This window comes from Prionailurus viverrinus, chromosome C1 (genome assembly GCF_022837055.1).
Source record: "Prionailurus viverrinus isolate Anna chromosome C1, UM_Priviv_1.0, whole genome shotgun sequence".
In the NCBI taxonomy this organism is placed as follows: domain Eukaryota; kingdom Metazoa; phylum Chordata; class Mammalia; order Carnivora; family Felidae; genus Prionailurus; species Prionailurus viverrinus.
In genome coordinates this window covers 172,955,883-172,972,830 of record NC_062568.1, presented here as the reverse complement: position 1 = coordinate 172,972,830, position 16,948 = coordinate 172,955,883, and the positions used below count along the sequence as shown (strand labels likewise).

The 16,948-nt window shown below is 36.9% G+C and overlaps 1 protein-coding gene across 3 annotated transcripts in view; it reads left to right on the top strand.

Annotated features, from left to right (window-relative positions):
• Positions 1 to 16,948, top strand: part of OSBPL9 (oxysterol binding protein like 9) — a 186,576-nt gene that overhangs the window by 104,565 nt on the left and 65,063 nt on the right. For all 3 annotated transcript variants that reach the window (XM_047872192.1, XM_047872191.1, XM_047872193.1), the window contains one exon: positions 1,972 to 2,048. In XM_047872192.1, coding sequence (XP_047728148.1) covers positions 1,972 to 2,048 — 77 coding nt within the window. The remainder of the gene's footprint in view (positions 1 to 1,971; positions 2,049 to 16,948) is intronic.

Sequence of the window (16,948 nt, the reverse complement as noted above, 5' to 3'; positions counted from 1 at the left end):
AACTGTGAGATGATGACCTGAGCTTAAATCAAGAGTCGGATGCTCAACTGACTGAGCCACCCAAGTGCCCCTCAAATTTTCTTTAATGAGTGTTTGCTGGTGACAAATTTTTAGTTTTTTTGGTCTGAAAATGACTTTATTTCATCTTAGTTCCTGAAGGATGTTCACCAAATTCTAGGTTGGAAGCCATTTTTTTTTTATCCATTAAATATGGTACTCTGTTGTCTTTTGGCTAGCATTGTTTGAGAGTTTAGCTCAATTGCTTGCTTGGCTTTTAAAAAAAAATTTTTAACATTTATTTATTTTTGAGAGACAGAAAGAGAGCATGGGTGGGGGAGGGGAAGAGAGAGAGGGAGACAGAGAATCCAAAGCAGGGTCCAGGCTCTGAGCTGTCAGCATACAGCCCAATGCAGGGCTCAAACTCACAAACAGTGAGAACATGACCTGAGACGAAGTCAGAAGCTTAACCGACTGAGTCACCCAGGCGCCCTTCTTACCTTTTTGAAAATATTTTCTGTTTGACTTACTGTCTTTTATACTGATAAGTTTTTTCTGATCTCTCTTCCATTTCTCTAATTGTCTCATTAGTTGATTTATTCTTAAACTCATCCACTGAGTTTTAAATTTTGCTGATTATGTTTTTTTAAGTTTATTTATTTATTTTGAAAGAGAGAGAGCGTGAGTGGGGGAGAGAGACAGAATCCCAAGCAGGCTCTGCACCATCAGTGCAGAGCCTGATGTGGGGCTCGAGCTCACAGACTGTGAGATCATGACCTGAGCTGAAATCAAGAGCTGGATGTTTAACCTTCGGAGCCACCTATATGCCCCTGTATTGTCTTTTGATTTTCATTAATGTATAGTTTTGTCTCCTTGTATACTTGGCTATCTGTACTTATGTGCTAGACATTGTATCAAAAAATTATTTATAGGGGCGCCTGGGTGGCGCAGTCGGTTAAGCGTCCGACTTCAGCCAGGTCACGATCTCGCGGTCCGTGAGTTCGAGCCCCGCGTCGGGCTCTGGGCTGATGGCTCAGAGCCTGGAGCCTGCTTCCGATTCTGTGTCTCCCTCTCTCTCTGCCCCACCCCCGTTCGTGCTCTGTCTCTCTCTGTCCCAAAAATAAATAAACGTTGAAAAAAAAAATTAAAAAAAAAATTATTTATAGAGATGATTCAGCAGTTGAAATGATGTTATCTTCCTACAGAAAAGATTTTGCTTGCTTTTGTTAGCCAGGTACCTAGAGTCACTAATAACATGGGGTTGTTTTAATCCATTTTGGGCATGAAGATTTTTCTTTGCCATTCAGAACTGAGCAGTTAATTTAATTGTTTTATTCTTAATCCCTCTATTAAGTGTAGCCCCATGACACCCTAATTGAAGCATGACTTATTTACTAGAGACCCCACTGGTGGTGGGCCTTGGTTTCCAACTTTTGCCTTGACAAGGCTTTTTTTTTTTTTTAATAGGCTATTTTTTAAAGCGGTTCTTGGTTCATAGAAAAATTAAGCAGAAAATACATAGAGTTCCCATACAGCTCCTGCCCAAACATACTGACAAAGCTTTTAAGTACGTTGCTCAGTCTACTACTCCTTTGGTGGAATTTATAAGGAGAAAAGTGGCCTTCAATATAAGGCTTATCTTCTAGATGTTTGTCTTTTAGACTTTGGCCTGTTATTTCTTTATTACCTGGTTATTTTCTATTGTCTCCAATCAATTATTTTTTAGTAATTTTTCCAGCTTTTCTAGTTGTTCTCAGTGAAGTGTAGCTTGCTATTACTGACCATAATTATTCCCTTTGTTATAAATTGCTGCAAGTGGATTGCATGTTTAGAAAGGATAGGAAGATGAACCTATTAAGAAAATGGCACAACTAAAACCTCTCCCATTAGTATTGAGGTTTAAAATTTTTACTTTAAAACATGAAACTATCTTGTAGAAATTAGCGGTTTAATTTTTATAATATTTTATTTCAGCTCGCGATGCTGATGAGCGAGAGAAGTGGATCCATGCCTTAGAAGAAACAATTCTTAGACATACTCTTCAGCTTCAAGTAAGAGTCTTTACATAGCTTCTGGATAGTTCGTTAGTTTTTGTTTGTTTACTTTCTGTTTTTTTAAAATAACTGTGATATGATATAATGAAAATTTCTTATTTCTGAGTTGCTTATTCTTGCCTTTATAGTGTTATATTAGTAAAGGTATATTCCCTTTCTTCTGCTTTCTATGGGGTAAAATACTGATTTTTATTTAGAAATAAGACAGTTCAAGGCCATATTCAATGTGAAATTCTGTGTTAATATGTGCCAGATCATTTTTAAATTTAGTATTTATGATTGGTTATTGATACAACTAAATTATGCAGTAATGTATAATAATACATAAGTACTGATGAGTTGACCTACTTTTCTTGTTACTGGATTTGGCAGTTACCATATGTGTTAAGTAGTACTCTTTGGGGTGAAAGTAAAAGGAAAAAAAAGACAAATTGGGTTTAAGAAAAATGTAAATCTGGCTGAAATGTGGTTTGAAGTAGGCACTTAATGTCATGAGGACCCAAATCCACCATTTCTATTTCTAGGCCTCATTTCTTCTGGAGTGCCTTTATTTTTAGATAAGTTCTTTTTGTTGTAGCAATTTCAGCCTCCCATTGTTGAGATGTACAACATACTATCAGGAAAATATTGTAGGAACTCCAAATTCCACAGAAGGTTATTGTTCTTTCTGGACCATAGTAAGACCAATAGGATTAGTGCTGATCACCTTATCACCAGTCATTTTCTTAATCCTGACCAATCACAATTTCACAGTCACATCTTTCACTCCTGGAGCTGGGCTGTTACCTGCTTCACCAGAAACATATTGCTTATAGGGTAGAAGATGGTGCCCACCAAGCAAAGTCATAATAGGGTAAAAAGATGATAGATGACAAAAACAACAAATGTTTACTCCACCATACTGCAGATAGTTTTCCAAGTTCATTCTTAAATGAAGGAGCTTATATTATGGCATTGGAGGATTTTGTTTTAATTATTTTGATTTATAGGGTTGAGTTGTAGAAAACTGATATTTAATAACTCTTTTTCTCTACTGATTTTTGTCCTGTACCAGGAACTGGCTTGATTATACAAAGTGGTATATAGGGCATTGCAGGTCCTACAAGGTGGAAACTCCCCATCACCTGAAACTGTTCAAATAGAGGCTTAAAAAACATTATTCAAGGATGTGGCTATTCAGAGATTATAAGAATGAATATGGAGTTGAACTAGGAGATCTGTAAGTTATTCTTTGAGCTATGCTTTTTAAAAGCAATTTCATAATTTCTGAAGGCTTGCTTTTAGGCAGTTTTATAAATGACTGTGACATCATTTTAGGAAATTTGTGATTCAGTAGGAAGACAAGTGTTTTAAGAATCCTATTAACCTGAATGCGGCAGATGAGATTCCCTCCGTGGTTGGTGAGACTGACATTCAATTCAAGTCCCTCTGTGATCTGTTCTCAACTTGCCTTTCTAGACATTTCTACCATTATACCTCTACGTCAACTTTTTACTAGAGTGCTGCTGCTGTTTACTTAATTTCCTCTGAACGCATCTTTTCATTTCTGGTCTCCACATTCTTGCACATTATGTTTTCTCTCCTCTCTGAAATGCCATCTGCCTCCACTCTGCTTTTATATACCATGGCTTTTCTTTAAAGCCCAGTTCAGAACTGATCTCTTCTGTGGAGCCTCCCCTGACTGACCCCTTCCTACCCATCCCCAAACTCAAAATTATCTCTTTCCTTCGAATGCCATACTTGTCGCACAATTCACTAAGTCCTCATGATATATATATATTTTTGGTTTATCTTTTAAAGTATGTGTTACTCCAGCTTCCCCAATTAGGATGCAGACTCCTAAAGGTCGGGTACCTAGTTTGATCCATTTTTGGAATTTCTGAGTTTTCACTCAGAAGAAGTAACAAGAAGAAAAGAAAAATTTTAAAGTCTTAGACTCTGATAGCTTTGATATTTTAAAATACATGTAATACAAGAGAATATATATTTTTAAATAAAGTTTATGTATGCATAAGATAGGACATTTAGAAATATGTAAGTAAATGTTAATTTGATTGGCAAAAAAGTAAAGATTTTCCTCCCAGAGATAGTGAAGTGTGGTGAAGAACTTGACTCTGGAGCCAGAATGTCTTGGGTCTGTATCCCAGTGCCACCACTTTACATTGAACTTAGTCTGAGTTCCACTGTCCTCATCTATAAAATGAAAACAATAAAAGTACCTACCTTTATAGAGTTGTTTTGATGATTAAATTAGTTAAATGCAAATTTGTTGTAATCATTCCTAGCTATAGTGAGAACTTGATAAATGTTAGCTGCTATTACTAACACAGCAACTACTCTCACCATTTTTACTCCCAGTACCTGACTGACATTCTAAAGAGTGCTTAATAACTGTTAGTTGGATGAAAAATAATTGAAAGAATTAACAAAGAAACAGATGATGTATAGGTTGCTTTTCCATTGCTGTTTATCGAGTACTTTGAGATGTATAGTGTACTATTAGGCACTATGGAGTAGGCACTCATGGAACTCTCTTACAAATGGTCACAGGAGAAGGCTTTACATGTCTTCTTTTTCCATTGAATTTCATCTCTACTTTAGCCATTAAGTGATACTGCTTTGGCCTTGTTGTTACTGAGGGCTGCACTACCTCCATAATATTGAATTTAAAAGTGTTTTCTCTTTGACCACAGTTTTCTTACCTTTACTCTCTATCACTTTACTTCTTCTGAACTTTTCTTATTTTGGTCTGAGCTCTACTTCATTTTTTCTGGCCATTTAATACCTGTCCAATTTTGCTTACGTCATCCTCCCATGTAGACCTTATGCCTGCTTCTCGAGCACTGATTTTGCTATAACCCTTAGAATTTTTTGTCACTTGATGTTTTGTGCTGTATACCATTCTGGTTTCCATTCCCCAAGGCCCCCATTGTTTGGTTTGTCAGCCTCTAGTACTATTAGGGGTCACAAAATTGAGATGGCTGTATTTAAATTTTGTCTAACTGTATGGGGCGCCTGGGTGGCGCAGTCGGTTAAGCGTCCGACTTCAGCCAGGTCACGATCTCGCGGTCCGTGAGTTCGAGCCCCGCGTCGGGCTCTGGGCTGATGGCTCGGAGCCTGGAGCCTGTTTCCGATTCTGTGTCTCCCTCTCTCTCTGCCCCTCCCCCGTTCATGCTCTGTCTCTCTCTGTCCCAAAAATAAATAAACGTTGAAAAAAAATAAAAAAAACAAATTTCTCCTCCTCCCACGTTGTTCCCTTTCCAAATAGAACTATCCCTCATTTCTTAAAAAAAAATAAATAAATAAATAAATAAATTTTGTCTAACTGTAATTGGATTTCTATTTAGCAGTCTTCTTACTGACTCCTTGATTTTCAATTAAATCCCCACAGTGAAATCTTTAAAGTGTGCAGTATCTAACACAGCCTGCTCCCTTCTTTATAGAAAAAGTTCTCACTGCAATAGTTCTTAGTGATTTCACCTATACTTTCTTTCTCTGCTTTGCACATTTCAAAGAAAAATATGCTTACTTTCTCAGAGCTAATACTACATCCATCCTCTTGAATGTATGATGTTTCCTTTGAGACTATGACCTTACTCCCTCTGCCTCCAGTAGCCCTCACCATTTTCATGGATTCATCTAAAACTTTTATGTAGGTGACTTCCCCTTACCTCTCACCCACCCGTTTTTATATATATCTTTTCATATTTGGTTTTAGTCCTACACTCTTTCCTTTTGGATTTTGCCAGTTAGATGTCCCCCTGGAACTCAACCTCAACATGGCTAAATCTGAGCTTGTCATCTCCTTCTTCTTCAAACCCATCTCTTTATCCCATTTTTCTGTTTCTGTTAATGACAGTGTTACTTTCTGAGCCATTGAAGTTTCAGAGTTGAGAGTCCTCTTAGGTGATAACTTCCCACCTGCCAAACTGTGTGTGTGTGTGTATGTGTGTTGTCTTGTCCTTTTTTTTTTTTTTTTTTTTTAAGTAGGCTCCATGCCCAGTGTAGGGTTTGAACTCAAGACCTTGGAATCAAGAGTTGGATGCTCTACCAACTGAGCCAGCCAGGCACCCCAGTGTCTTTTCTTTTTAATAGAATCGCTCATACTCCTCACTTTGACTACCATGTAAGTTGCATCTTGCTAACTCTATTTCTGGTACCCTTGTAATATTCCTGAATTTATTCTCTTCATCTTATAAAAGAGCACCTTTAATAAAAGACCTTAAGGTATCGATAACTGTGAAAAACCTTTAATTATTTACATTTGCCTGTAGGATGAAGTAAAACTTTATTAGGGCATTTCTGTCTCTTTTAATTTGACCCCAACCTACCTTTCCACTTGCTGATCCTACATGTATCTGATGCTCTGCATAGAAATCTTCTCTGGTTCCATGCTTCTACTCATGCTACTCTAAGTCCTCACCATCCTTAGTCCTCAAATTTGCCTCTGAAAGATTAATTCCAGTCATTCAAGACCCAATGCACATATTACCTCTTCATTTCATCTTTCTTATCACTGTAATAAAAAGTAGTCTCATCTAGCCACTCTGGAAAACAGTATGGAGTTTCCTCAAAAAGCTAAAAATAGAACTACCCTATGACCCAATGATTACACTACTAGGTATATATCTAAAGGATACAAAAATACTGATTTGAAGGGGCAAATGCACCCCAGTGTTTATAGCAGCACTGTAAACAGTAGCCAAATTACGGAAAGGGCCCAAATGTCCATTAGCTAACGAATGGACAAAAAAGACACACACACACACACACACATATATGTATGTGTGTATGTGTATATTGTATATATATGTATATATATGCATATACATATACACATATGTATCATATGTGTACATATATACCTATATGCATATGTATATATACATGTATATACATGTATATATATGTATGGATATGTGTGTGTGTGTGTGTGTGTGTGTATATATATATATATATATATATATACATAATGGAGTATTATTCAGGCATCAAAAAGAATGAAATCTTGCCATTTGCAACAATGTGGATGGAACTAGAGTGTATTATGCTAAGCAAAATAAATCAGAGAAAGATAAGCACCATATGATTTCACTCATGTGGAATTTAATAAAAGAAACAGATGAACATATGGGAAGGGAAGGAAAAATAAAATAAGATAAAAACAGAGGGAGGCAAACCATAAGAAACTTAACTATAGGGAACAAACTCAGGGTTGCTGGAGGGGAGGTGGGCATTAAGGAGTGCACTTGTGATGAGCACTGGCTTTTATATGTAACTGATGAACCACTGAATTCTACTCCTGAAACCAGTACTAAAAAAAAAAAAAAATTGCTCTGCCATATAGTCCCTCCCCATGTCTGACTGCTTGAGCTTGAGCATATTCATAGCTTTCTGGTCAGAGTTATAAGAATAAGTCTTATTTTGGATTTTAAAACTGTTTTAGGTTAAGAAATTCTAATTCAGCCCTGTATCAAAACTTTAATTTCTTATTCAACTCATAGTTTGCCTGATAACTCCAACTGAGGACTGAGGAACTTGTATTATTGGGACAATGGAAAGGATTCATTTTTTTTCACTTGTCTTCTGTCTTCTTCATAGGTATTCCTTCTGAGTTAGGACAAGGATATGAAAAGGGAGTACAGGAAAAAAATAGCCCAAGTCTTATATGACTGGTGACTTATGTGTGCCAGGTGCCTAAATATTAGATTTTTTAAATTGGGAGTGGGAGAGAGCCAAAGCATAAGAGACTCTTAAAAACTGAAAACAAACTGAGGGTTGATGGGGGGTGGGAGGGGGGGTAGGGTAGGTGATGGGTATTGAAGAGGGCATGTTTTGGGATGAGCACTGAGTGTTGTATGGAAACCAATTTGACAATAAATTTCGTATATTAAAAAAATAAAAAATAAATAAATTGGAGTTCATCAGGGAATTCTTTGGACATCCTCCCATTGGGATATCCCATGCTACACAGTTCATTGACACAGGCATTTTGTTATTTGCTCTCCGACTAAGCACTTGCTCCCTTCACACCCCAGTTTCTATTTTTGGCAGAACATTTAACATTCTTTTAATTCTTAATTCTGAGTCTCATTGTGGTAGAAAGTAGCCATCTTAAGGAGGATTCCATTATCCTTCTACCTTACTAACCTGATCCCTGGGAAGCTCATGCATCTTTAACACAACAAACTCTAGTTGTAACAGCCACTCCTGCTAAGGCCCCTTTCCATTGCCCTGACTTAGGATAGCTCTAACCATACCTCTGGCACCCAAATTTATTAGATAGGAAGAAAATACCTAATTCAGCAGTTATGCATGTCCCCATATTCTAAGGAATACACATTAATTTCTTTTTCTCCTTATTTTACATCTATTCCATGAAACCACCTGCTGATTTAGTTGCTGAATAAATATCCAAACATGGAGGAAAAAAAGTACTCTCTTACCTCTTTAACCTCTGCTGTAATTTCCCCTCCTTTGTGGTCCATATAACATTCTGGTATGTAGTAATAACAGTAGCAACTAATATTTGAGCATTTCTTATGTGCCAGGAACTATGTGGGCTTTACATGCATTATCTCTTTTAATAATACATTATTGTTTAATTCATCTCCCATTTGAGATTATAAGTTTCATGAGGTGAGAGCAAACCTATCTTTTTGATAGTATTTTTATCATAGCACCTATGTGCCTAGCCCACTAGGCACTGTCTAACTTGAATATGGTTTAAGAAGCAGTATATTATAGTAGAAAATCTGTAGAGTTAGGCTTATCAAGACTTGGGTCCTGGCTCTGCCCTCTTACTAGCTGTATAATGTGGGTTAGTAAGTACTTAATTTCTTTTAAGTCTGAGCTGATCTTTAAAGGTAAGTATAAAGCCTCAATAAAGTCGTGTTCAGATTTATAATATCTCTAATATATTCTACCTTGTATGTAGAAAGTATTCATAAATATTAGTTCCATTCTTCCTTTTATTCTGATTAACTGTAAATTCGTCTAGCATCTCTTGTACCTTTTCCCTTTCCTTCTATCTTTCCTATTTTCCTGTTTTCCCTGCTTCTCTGTGGGTACCTTTTTTTTTTTTTTAAGTTTATTTACTTATCTTGAGAGAGAGCACACATGAGCAGGGGAGGGGCAGAGAGAGAAAGAGAGAGAGGGAGGGAGGGAGAGAGAATCCTAAGCAGCCTCCACACTCTCAGTGCGGAGCCTGCTGCGGGGCTCAAACTCAGGAACGGTGAGGTCATGACCTGAGTTGAAAGCAAGAGTCAGCCATTTAACTGACTGAACCACCCAGGTGCCCCTCCTCTGTGGGTATCTTAAAATTGCAATTAGGATAGTCTGAGGATGTGAGAAGACAATTAAAATCTTCTCTCCTTGCAACTCCTATAGTAGTTTAATTTCCATTAGTCATTCTAAATTTGTATGTTAGCTTGTGTTATCTTTGCATGTATTTACAGCCAACTAAATTAGGATACTCCTTGAAGAGGGGCCATAGGGGCTGTTGAGCTTCTTATTCCCCTCTTCTTAGCCTGTAAGAATCCTTCAGTGGATATTTGCTGAAACTGATTAATGGAGGGAAACTTTTAGTTTATTTGCCCTAGTAAGCTTTAGTACAGACAAAATGCAAGAGATTGCCAAGCAAGGAATTGATCACTGGAAGAAGATAGGATGCTACATCCTGTAGGTTTAGCAGTGTTACCTATACTGTGCAGTTTTGTGAATTATAGCAGCTTGTCTGTATATCATACAGATGTAAAAAAGGTTTATAATCTTCAGTAAACTAGGACCTATTTTAGAAAAAAAAACAAAATAAAACTCTTGCAAGCCCAAAATTCCAGTGTTTCAAGTATTATATATATCATGTTATTTAATGTGGGCAAAAATTAAGCTAGGCATAAACTTCTTATATTTAAAATTTTATACATCCAAAAGAAAATTGCAAGTTAAATACAAACAAAATACAAAGCAATAAAATCTAAATTAACATTTATTTAATGTGATGAATGATACTGCCTTGTAAAAATGGGTCACTACTTACAATGTGAAAATGGTACTGACTGTTAGGGTATAGAATCTTTTTAAGTTTGACATGTATACACTGCTATGGATTGTGATAACTGTCATCTTGCCACTTTTCTCTGTTCTGACTACTGGGAAACCTTCATTTGTACATCACATCCTATGAGGTTATTTGACCTTCACTTCACAAAATATGTCATTTTCATAGTCAAGGCTCTTCTGTGACAAGTAGTAGTACTTGGTGCCAAGTTGATCATAAACAAAATGAACAATGAAATAAGTTGGTACCACTTGGATTTAAGGTTGTTACTGAGATGATTCAGTTTGTGGCTATATAGGTTATAGAAAAAATGAAAACATAGAAGATTGTGGTAGATACTTTTTTAGATTCCAGTTTAAAAACCTTCATGTAGATGTTTAATTGAGTAGTATAGACCTTTATATTTTTTTACATTTATGCTATAAATTAGTTGATATTTAAAATTTTTTCATACTAAATGGCTTCTGTGATTGTTGTTTGGTCCGAGAAATTGGGCTATAATTGTCCTTGTCTATATAGGTTTATGTAGGCCATTGTAGACTGTATCTTAGGTGGTTATCAAATTGGAATTTCATTGCTACTGTCTTGTAATTTTATAATTTTTGCCCTTTACTGTTCATTCATTATCCATTGGCTTTGATCTCAAGCCCCTAGAAAGGACATGATACCTTGTGTAAGAATATGGCTGAGGGGAATAGAGAGGGCTAGTAGAAACCTCACCAGAAATGCCATTGAATCTGTGGGTAAAACCTAATTATACATAAGGAAAATGTGATAGAATTCAGATTGCAAATCATTATTGAAGCTGAAAAATAACAGAACCATTATAGAGCCATTATGAAGGCTTTTTTCAAAATTAGATACTTCGGTCAATTACATACCTGCCAAATTTTGTATTTAAGGTATAATTTGGGATAGTAGCTGAGAAACTGATCTTTAGTATTAGGATACCTTAATTCTACCCTCTTTTCTGTAATGTCTCATGTGCCTTACTGGTTAGCTATAATTAATAGAAATCTTTTGAGTACTATTCTTAGGTGTTAAGCTACTTCACTGAAGATTAGTTTTTTTGAACATATGTTTCAATTTCTCAGTATATAAGTATCTGTTTACCAGCATTGTAGTGTTTCTCCTGTTACCTTAGATTTTATTTTTGTATCATGGAGAAAAATAGATGTGTTTTGTTTTTCTCCATTGAAACTCTTTGTTTCCCACAGAAAATTATTGCAATATATATGTGTCCACCTTTTCCATAGGTGAAGTGGTATGGAGAAGTAGCCAGTTACTTGGGTTTCCTATAACAAAGAAAAATTTCCCTAAGGGCTGTTTCCATAGTCATTGCAATTACTGAGGGTAGATAATCTCTGGCTCCCAAATTGGCATTTAGGATTCTAGGATTCATAATTTTCTTCAGTTCTTTTGTCCAAGCAATGGCCCATCTATCTTAAACTCTTAGGAAACAAAAACAGATGGTCCAGGGGTGCCTGGGTAGCTCAGTCGGTTAAGCATTGACTCTTGATTTCAGCTCAGGTCATGATCTCACAGTGGTGAGATTGAGCCCTGAATCCCAGCGTGGAGCCTGCTTGGGATTCTCTCCCTCCCTTTCCTTCTGTGCCTCCCCTGCGTGCACTAGTGTTTGTGTGCGCTCTCTCTCAAAAAAAATTTTTAAATTAAAAGAACAGATGATTCAGTCTTATAGCTGCTGAAGGTCATTCCTTTAACTGCCAGAAATTTATCATAACTGTGTTTTTATGGAAATCTTTTAGAATTTATTATATATTTTCCTGCCTTCTCTGTATAAAAGTAAGGTTTAAAAATTAAAAAACAAATAGTGCATGTTCACTTCAGAACATATGGAGAATACAAAAAAGTTATGCATTTGGTAAATACCACACAGTTAATGTATTCCATGCACTGTACTAGTTATCGAGGATATAATCGTGAATAAGTGCCGTGTTGTCTTTGACTTTACAGAGTTCAGTCCAGTATAAAGTAGAAAATAAAAATAATGAGGATTGAATTTCTCATTAAAAATGAGAATTTCAATTTTAATTGAAATTAAAATAAAATAATGACATAAGTAAGTCATGCTTCTAAAAATTTTTTTAAATATGTAGAAGTATATAAAATAAAAGTAGTAGTGTTTCCCACACCCTTTCTTTAGAGATAAACACACAGTTTGTTAACTTCCTAATTTTACATGAAGTTGGAGGACATAAAAGCAGGAGCATTTAAAATGAAGAGTAATTACATAATACAAAGCCATCTCATCCATTTTGTAGCAAGGAGCTTTGTACTTCTAACCAAATTTGGCAACTCATGTGTCTTTTTTTTTTAATTTTTTTTTTTTTTTTTTGAGAGAGCGCAAGTGAGCATGAGTTGGGGAGGGTCAGAAAGAGAGGGAGACACAGAGTCCGAATGAAGCAGGCTCCAGGCTCCCCGCTGTCAGCACAGAGCCTGATGTGGGGTTCGAACTCACATACCATGAGATCATGACCTGAGCCAAAGTTGGACGCTCAACCGACTGAGCCACCCAGGCACCCCAGCAACTCATGTGTTTTTAATGAAATCTACAAGTTGCAGAATTTTATGTGTAAAAATTGGGGCACTAGTACCTAATATAAGCTTTTAAAATTAAATAGTACTAAAGGGCTCATACAGTAAAACAACAGCCTTCTGTCTCTGCTTTCTCTGTTCTGCTTGCTTTACTAGCCATTTTCAGGCTTTTTAGTTGTTTGTACTGCTATTTTCATAGTATAATACCTGGCATTTCATTCATTTAACAGATATTTATTAAGTACCCAATACATGTCAGTCCCTGTGTTAAGAAGATACTAAAGATATATTGGTGAACAAGGCAGTACACTATCATAGCCATTGTGTGGTTTATAAAGGGTGTTTATTCCTAACCTTGAACCAAATAATTCTTCTGTTTGATAATGCACTGAGAATTGCAAATAAAATAAACTTTTGGAACATGGTCACCATGGTCACGAGATAGTACAGACTGCTTCTACCATATGGCAAGTGGTGTTTCGATTCCATATGACCAAAGTTTCTATGTGGAAATTTGAGACTTTTGGATACTGGTTAAATAGTGGAGCTGCATGTCCTTCTTCCAAGAGTTGTCTCTTAATGTTACCTGTTCCAGTCATTTGGCCTGAGTTGCAAAGCAAATTCATAGGTATATATTCATATACTATGAATATAAATGTAATATATACATAAACATAATTGAGCCCTCTAGCAGAATATTTTTGAAAGTAGTGGATGAATTCTGTATGGTTAAAATTTTCTTTTCATCTTAATAGCTGTAGGTAAAATTGGCCTATTTTTTGCTTGACCTCTTGCCATTTGAAAGACCCCCTCACCCTGAATCTTTGTGTTTTTATTTTTCTCAGGTTGTTTTTTGTACTCCTTATTCATCCTATTGTATTCTTCTTTATCTTGAACAAAAACAGAAGTACTAATTTAATCACATAATAGCCTTAGTTATGTAGTTCAAAGATAAGTATTGAAGACTTTTTTTTTATGCATAGATTGGAAATCCATTGCTATATATGGGTTTAAGGCATTGGTCCCTTAACTTTCTTCTGAAATAATTTGTAGATTTTTTAAAACTTTTTTTTAATATTTATTTTTGAGAGAGAGAGAGACAGAGCGTGAGTGGGGGAGGAGCAGAGAGAGAGGGAGACACAGAATCCAAAGCAGGGTCCAGGCTCTGAGCTGTCAGCACAGAGCCTGGCGCAGGGCTCGAACCAACGAACCGTGAGATCATGACCTGAGCTGAAGTTGGATGCTTAACTGACTGAGCCACCCAGGTGCCCCAATTTGTAGATGTTTTAAAAAACAATTTGAGTTGCCAAATTTGCTTATGAGTCCTCCAGTTTCTTGAGATAAAATGGGTCAAGTTGCCCTGTATCACGTAATTATTTTTCATCTTAAATAGTACATCTTTCATGCACATTAACTTTATGCTAGGATTAGGAAAATGAGAACTATATGTAACAAATAGTTATCTCTAGCATGAAACTAGATGAACGGGTAGACTTTGGATTGTAGCTGTGGCCTCTTTAAATGTGTAACTAGAATGTAGAGTTTTATACACACACACACACACACACACACAGTAGAAGAAAACTCAATTGTCTTAAGAGACCATCATAACTCATATATTCTATTGCCATTACCCCTAATCTTAATACTTCAGCTTATTAATAAAAAAAAAAACTAATGATAATCAGGTCCACTAAAATCTTACTAGAACTTTACTATTTACCCTATATTGTCAAAAATCATAGTGCATTATATTTTGAAATGACTGACCGATGATGATGATGATGATGGTGGTGGTGGTGGTGGTGGTGGTAGATTTGGAGAACACTTTTTAAAAAAGTGTGACACTTTGATAGACACTGTTAAATATGAAGTCACTGATGACACCATGGGTCTTTCTGTCTAGTTGGGGAGATAAGACATAAGCACATGATGGACCTGGTAAGCAAGAAACATATAAATAAGTATTATGTCTCTTATGGGGTTAAACAGTACAGTACACAGAATTAGAGATGGAGGCTTTTTTCCCCTGGAGAACTGTTGGATCAGCCAATATTGAATTACATACTTTGGGCTGCTCAAGCACAAAACTGCTAGAAAGGCAGATATTAAAGGAAAATGTTAAAGGGTGTTAGTGAAAGTTGCTAGACATTGACCTTGTCCATCTGGCAAAATTCATGTATTTTTCTACATCACTGCTTATGGTTTGATATTTATCATACAATTGATGTTTATTTTCATAATCTATTAACATAGAAAATCCATTATTAAGCATTTAATATGTGCCAGGCATATGGCTAAATATTGAGGATATAATGTTGAACCAAATCAGATAGATCCTTGCCTAATTAAGCTTACAGTCTAGTGGTGAACATGAACATTAATGAAAGAATAATGCAAATAGAGCAGTGGTTGGTGGGATTGACTGCTTGAGGGGCTTAAGGGAAATCCTGGGGTGATAGAAATATTCCGTGTCTTAATTGTGGTGATTACATGTATGTATACATTTATCAAAATATGTTGAACTGTACATCTAAAATAGATGTTTTATTTTATGTAAATTATCTCATTTTATGTAATCAAAGAGTATTTTATGAAATTAAAAAGAGTATTTTATTTAATTAAAAAGAGTAACTCAAATACATGTAAAATTATAGCTGTGATAAGTTTTGTAAAGGAGAGTTATAGGGGCCATGAGAACATAATAGGAATTCACATAGGTGGGGAGGATAAGATGATGAATAGCAGTAAATTGAAGATTTGTGTCAAGTGGATAAGTGTAAAAGAAGTAACAGCCAGCTCCAAGGCTATGAGCTTGGAAAGTCCATGGCAAATTGAAGAAACTTGAAAAAGGTCATTATGTGAAATGCAAAAAATGAAGGAGTGGAAGGTGTAAAATGGACTAAGGGTGTTAGTAGAGCTAAACTTTGTAAGCCATTGTTAAAGACTGAATTGTATCCTAAGCACATTGGAAAGCAGTTGAAGTTCTTTGGTTGTGGTAGGGGGTGAGGAGGGGGTAAATTGGCTTTGAAAACCAACTACTGTGGCTATAGTGTTAAGACTGAATTGGAGGAGCTAGGGTAGATTCAGGAAGTTTATTGCAAAAGGCCCAGACCTATAACCGAGTGGTGGTAATGGGGAGAGGTGGGCATAATTGAGAATGTATTGGGGAGGTAAAAATGATGGAACTTGATGGATTGAAGGTGGAATGAGAGAGGCAACATGGACTGTCCAGTTTATGGTTTGCATATTAGAGTGGATGGTAGTGGTTATCGTTTACTGACATAGAGGGAGTACTGGAAGACCAGGGTTTTGAAGCATGGGTTTGGGAAAAAGAGATTGTGTTTGGTATTGGGCATTTTGGGGGAAAAAAAATTTACATTAAACTGTACGTATCTTGAGTGCAGCAAGCATTTATTGAGCCTTCTGTGCAGGGCACACTATGCTAGTTGTAGGGGACAGCAACAGAGCTAGAAAAATTAAGGTGCTTAAGAATTTAGTAGTTGCAGATATACAAATAACCAGAAAGAAAAATAGTAAGGGAAAGAAAAGGAGATTGTCCTCCGGAGCAGTAAGTTAATCATTTATGCCTGTGATTCCCTGCATTTTGGATAATTATCTGTTAAGGTCCTCTAAATTCGAACTTTTGATCTAATGTGAAGTTATGCCATTTAGTTTCTTGAAGCATCTTCACAAACCACCTACATTCCTTATGGAGCTGTGGCATAACAGCAGGCCTACGATGTTTCCTGTATTAATAAAACAGGCACCCACGCTTTTGTTTACTGATGAAGTATCTTCCCCCCCCCCCCCAACTCCTTCCCCCCAACCCCCCCGCACGCGACACAAACAACTTTGCGGAAGTAAGCAAAAGCAGCGAGATGAAACTTGGTTCCACAGCTGCCAGATTTTTAGATAGTAAACTAGAAGTCGGTGGGTGTAGGTGGAGCAGTTTTTCGTCGGTAAATTCTTCTCCAGTCGCCACGTTATGGGAATTCCTGGGGCTGAAGTTCTCAAGCCAAGCCCAGCTCCCTTGAGCAGTGACCTCCCTTTCCTAAGGAGTCCGTGGGCTCAGCTGGCAGCAGCTGCACGTCTCGAAACATAGGTCCTGCAGCAGGCTTGGGTTCCCAGCTCACAGCCCCCGAGGGGGGCCCCGGGCTCCGTGAGGAAGCAGCAGGGGTAAGGTCTGGGCAGGAAGGCAGGGGCGCAGGCTCTCCGGTGCCCACCGCAGCTGCCCGTCCCTCCCGTGAGTAGACGTCTCCCTCTCGCCTCTCCACCCAAA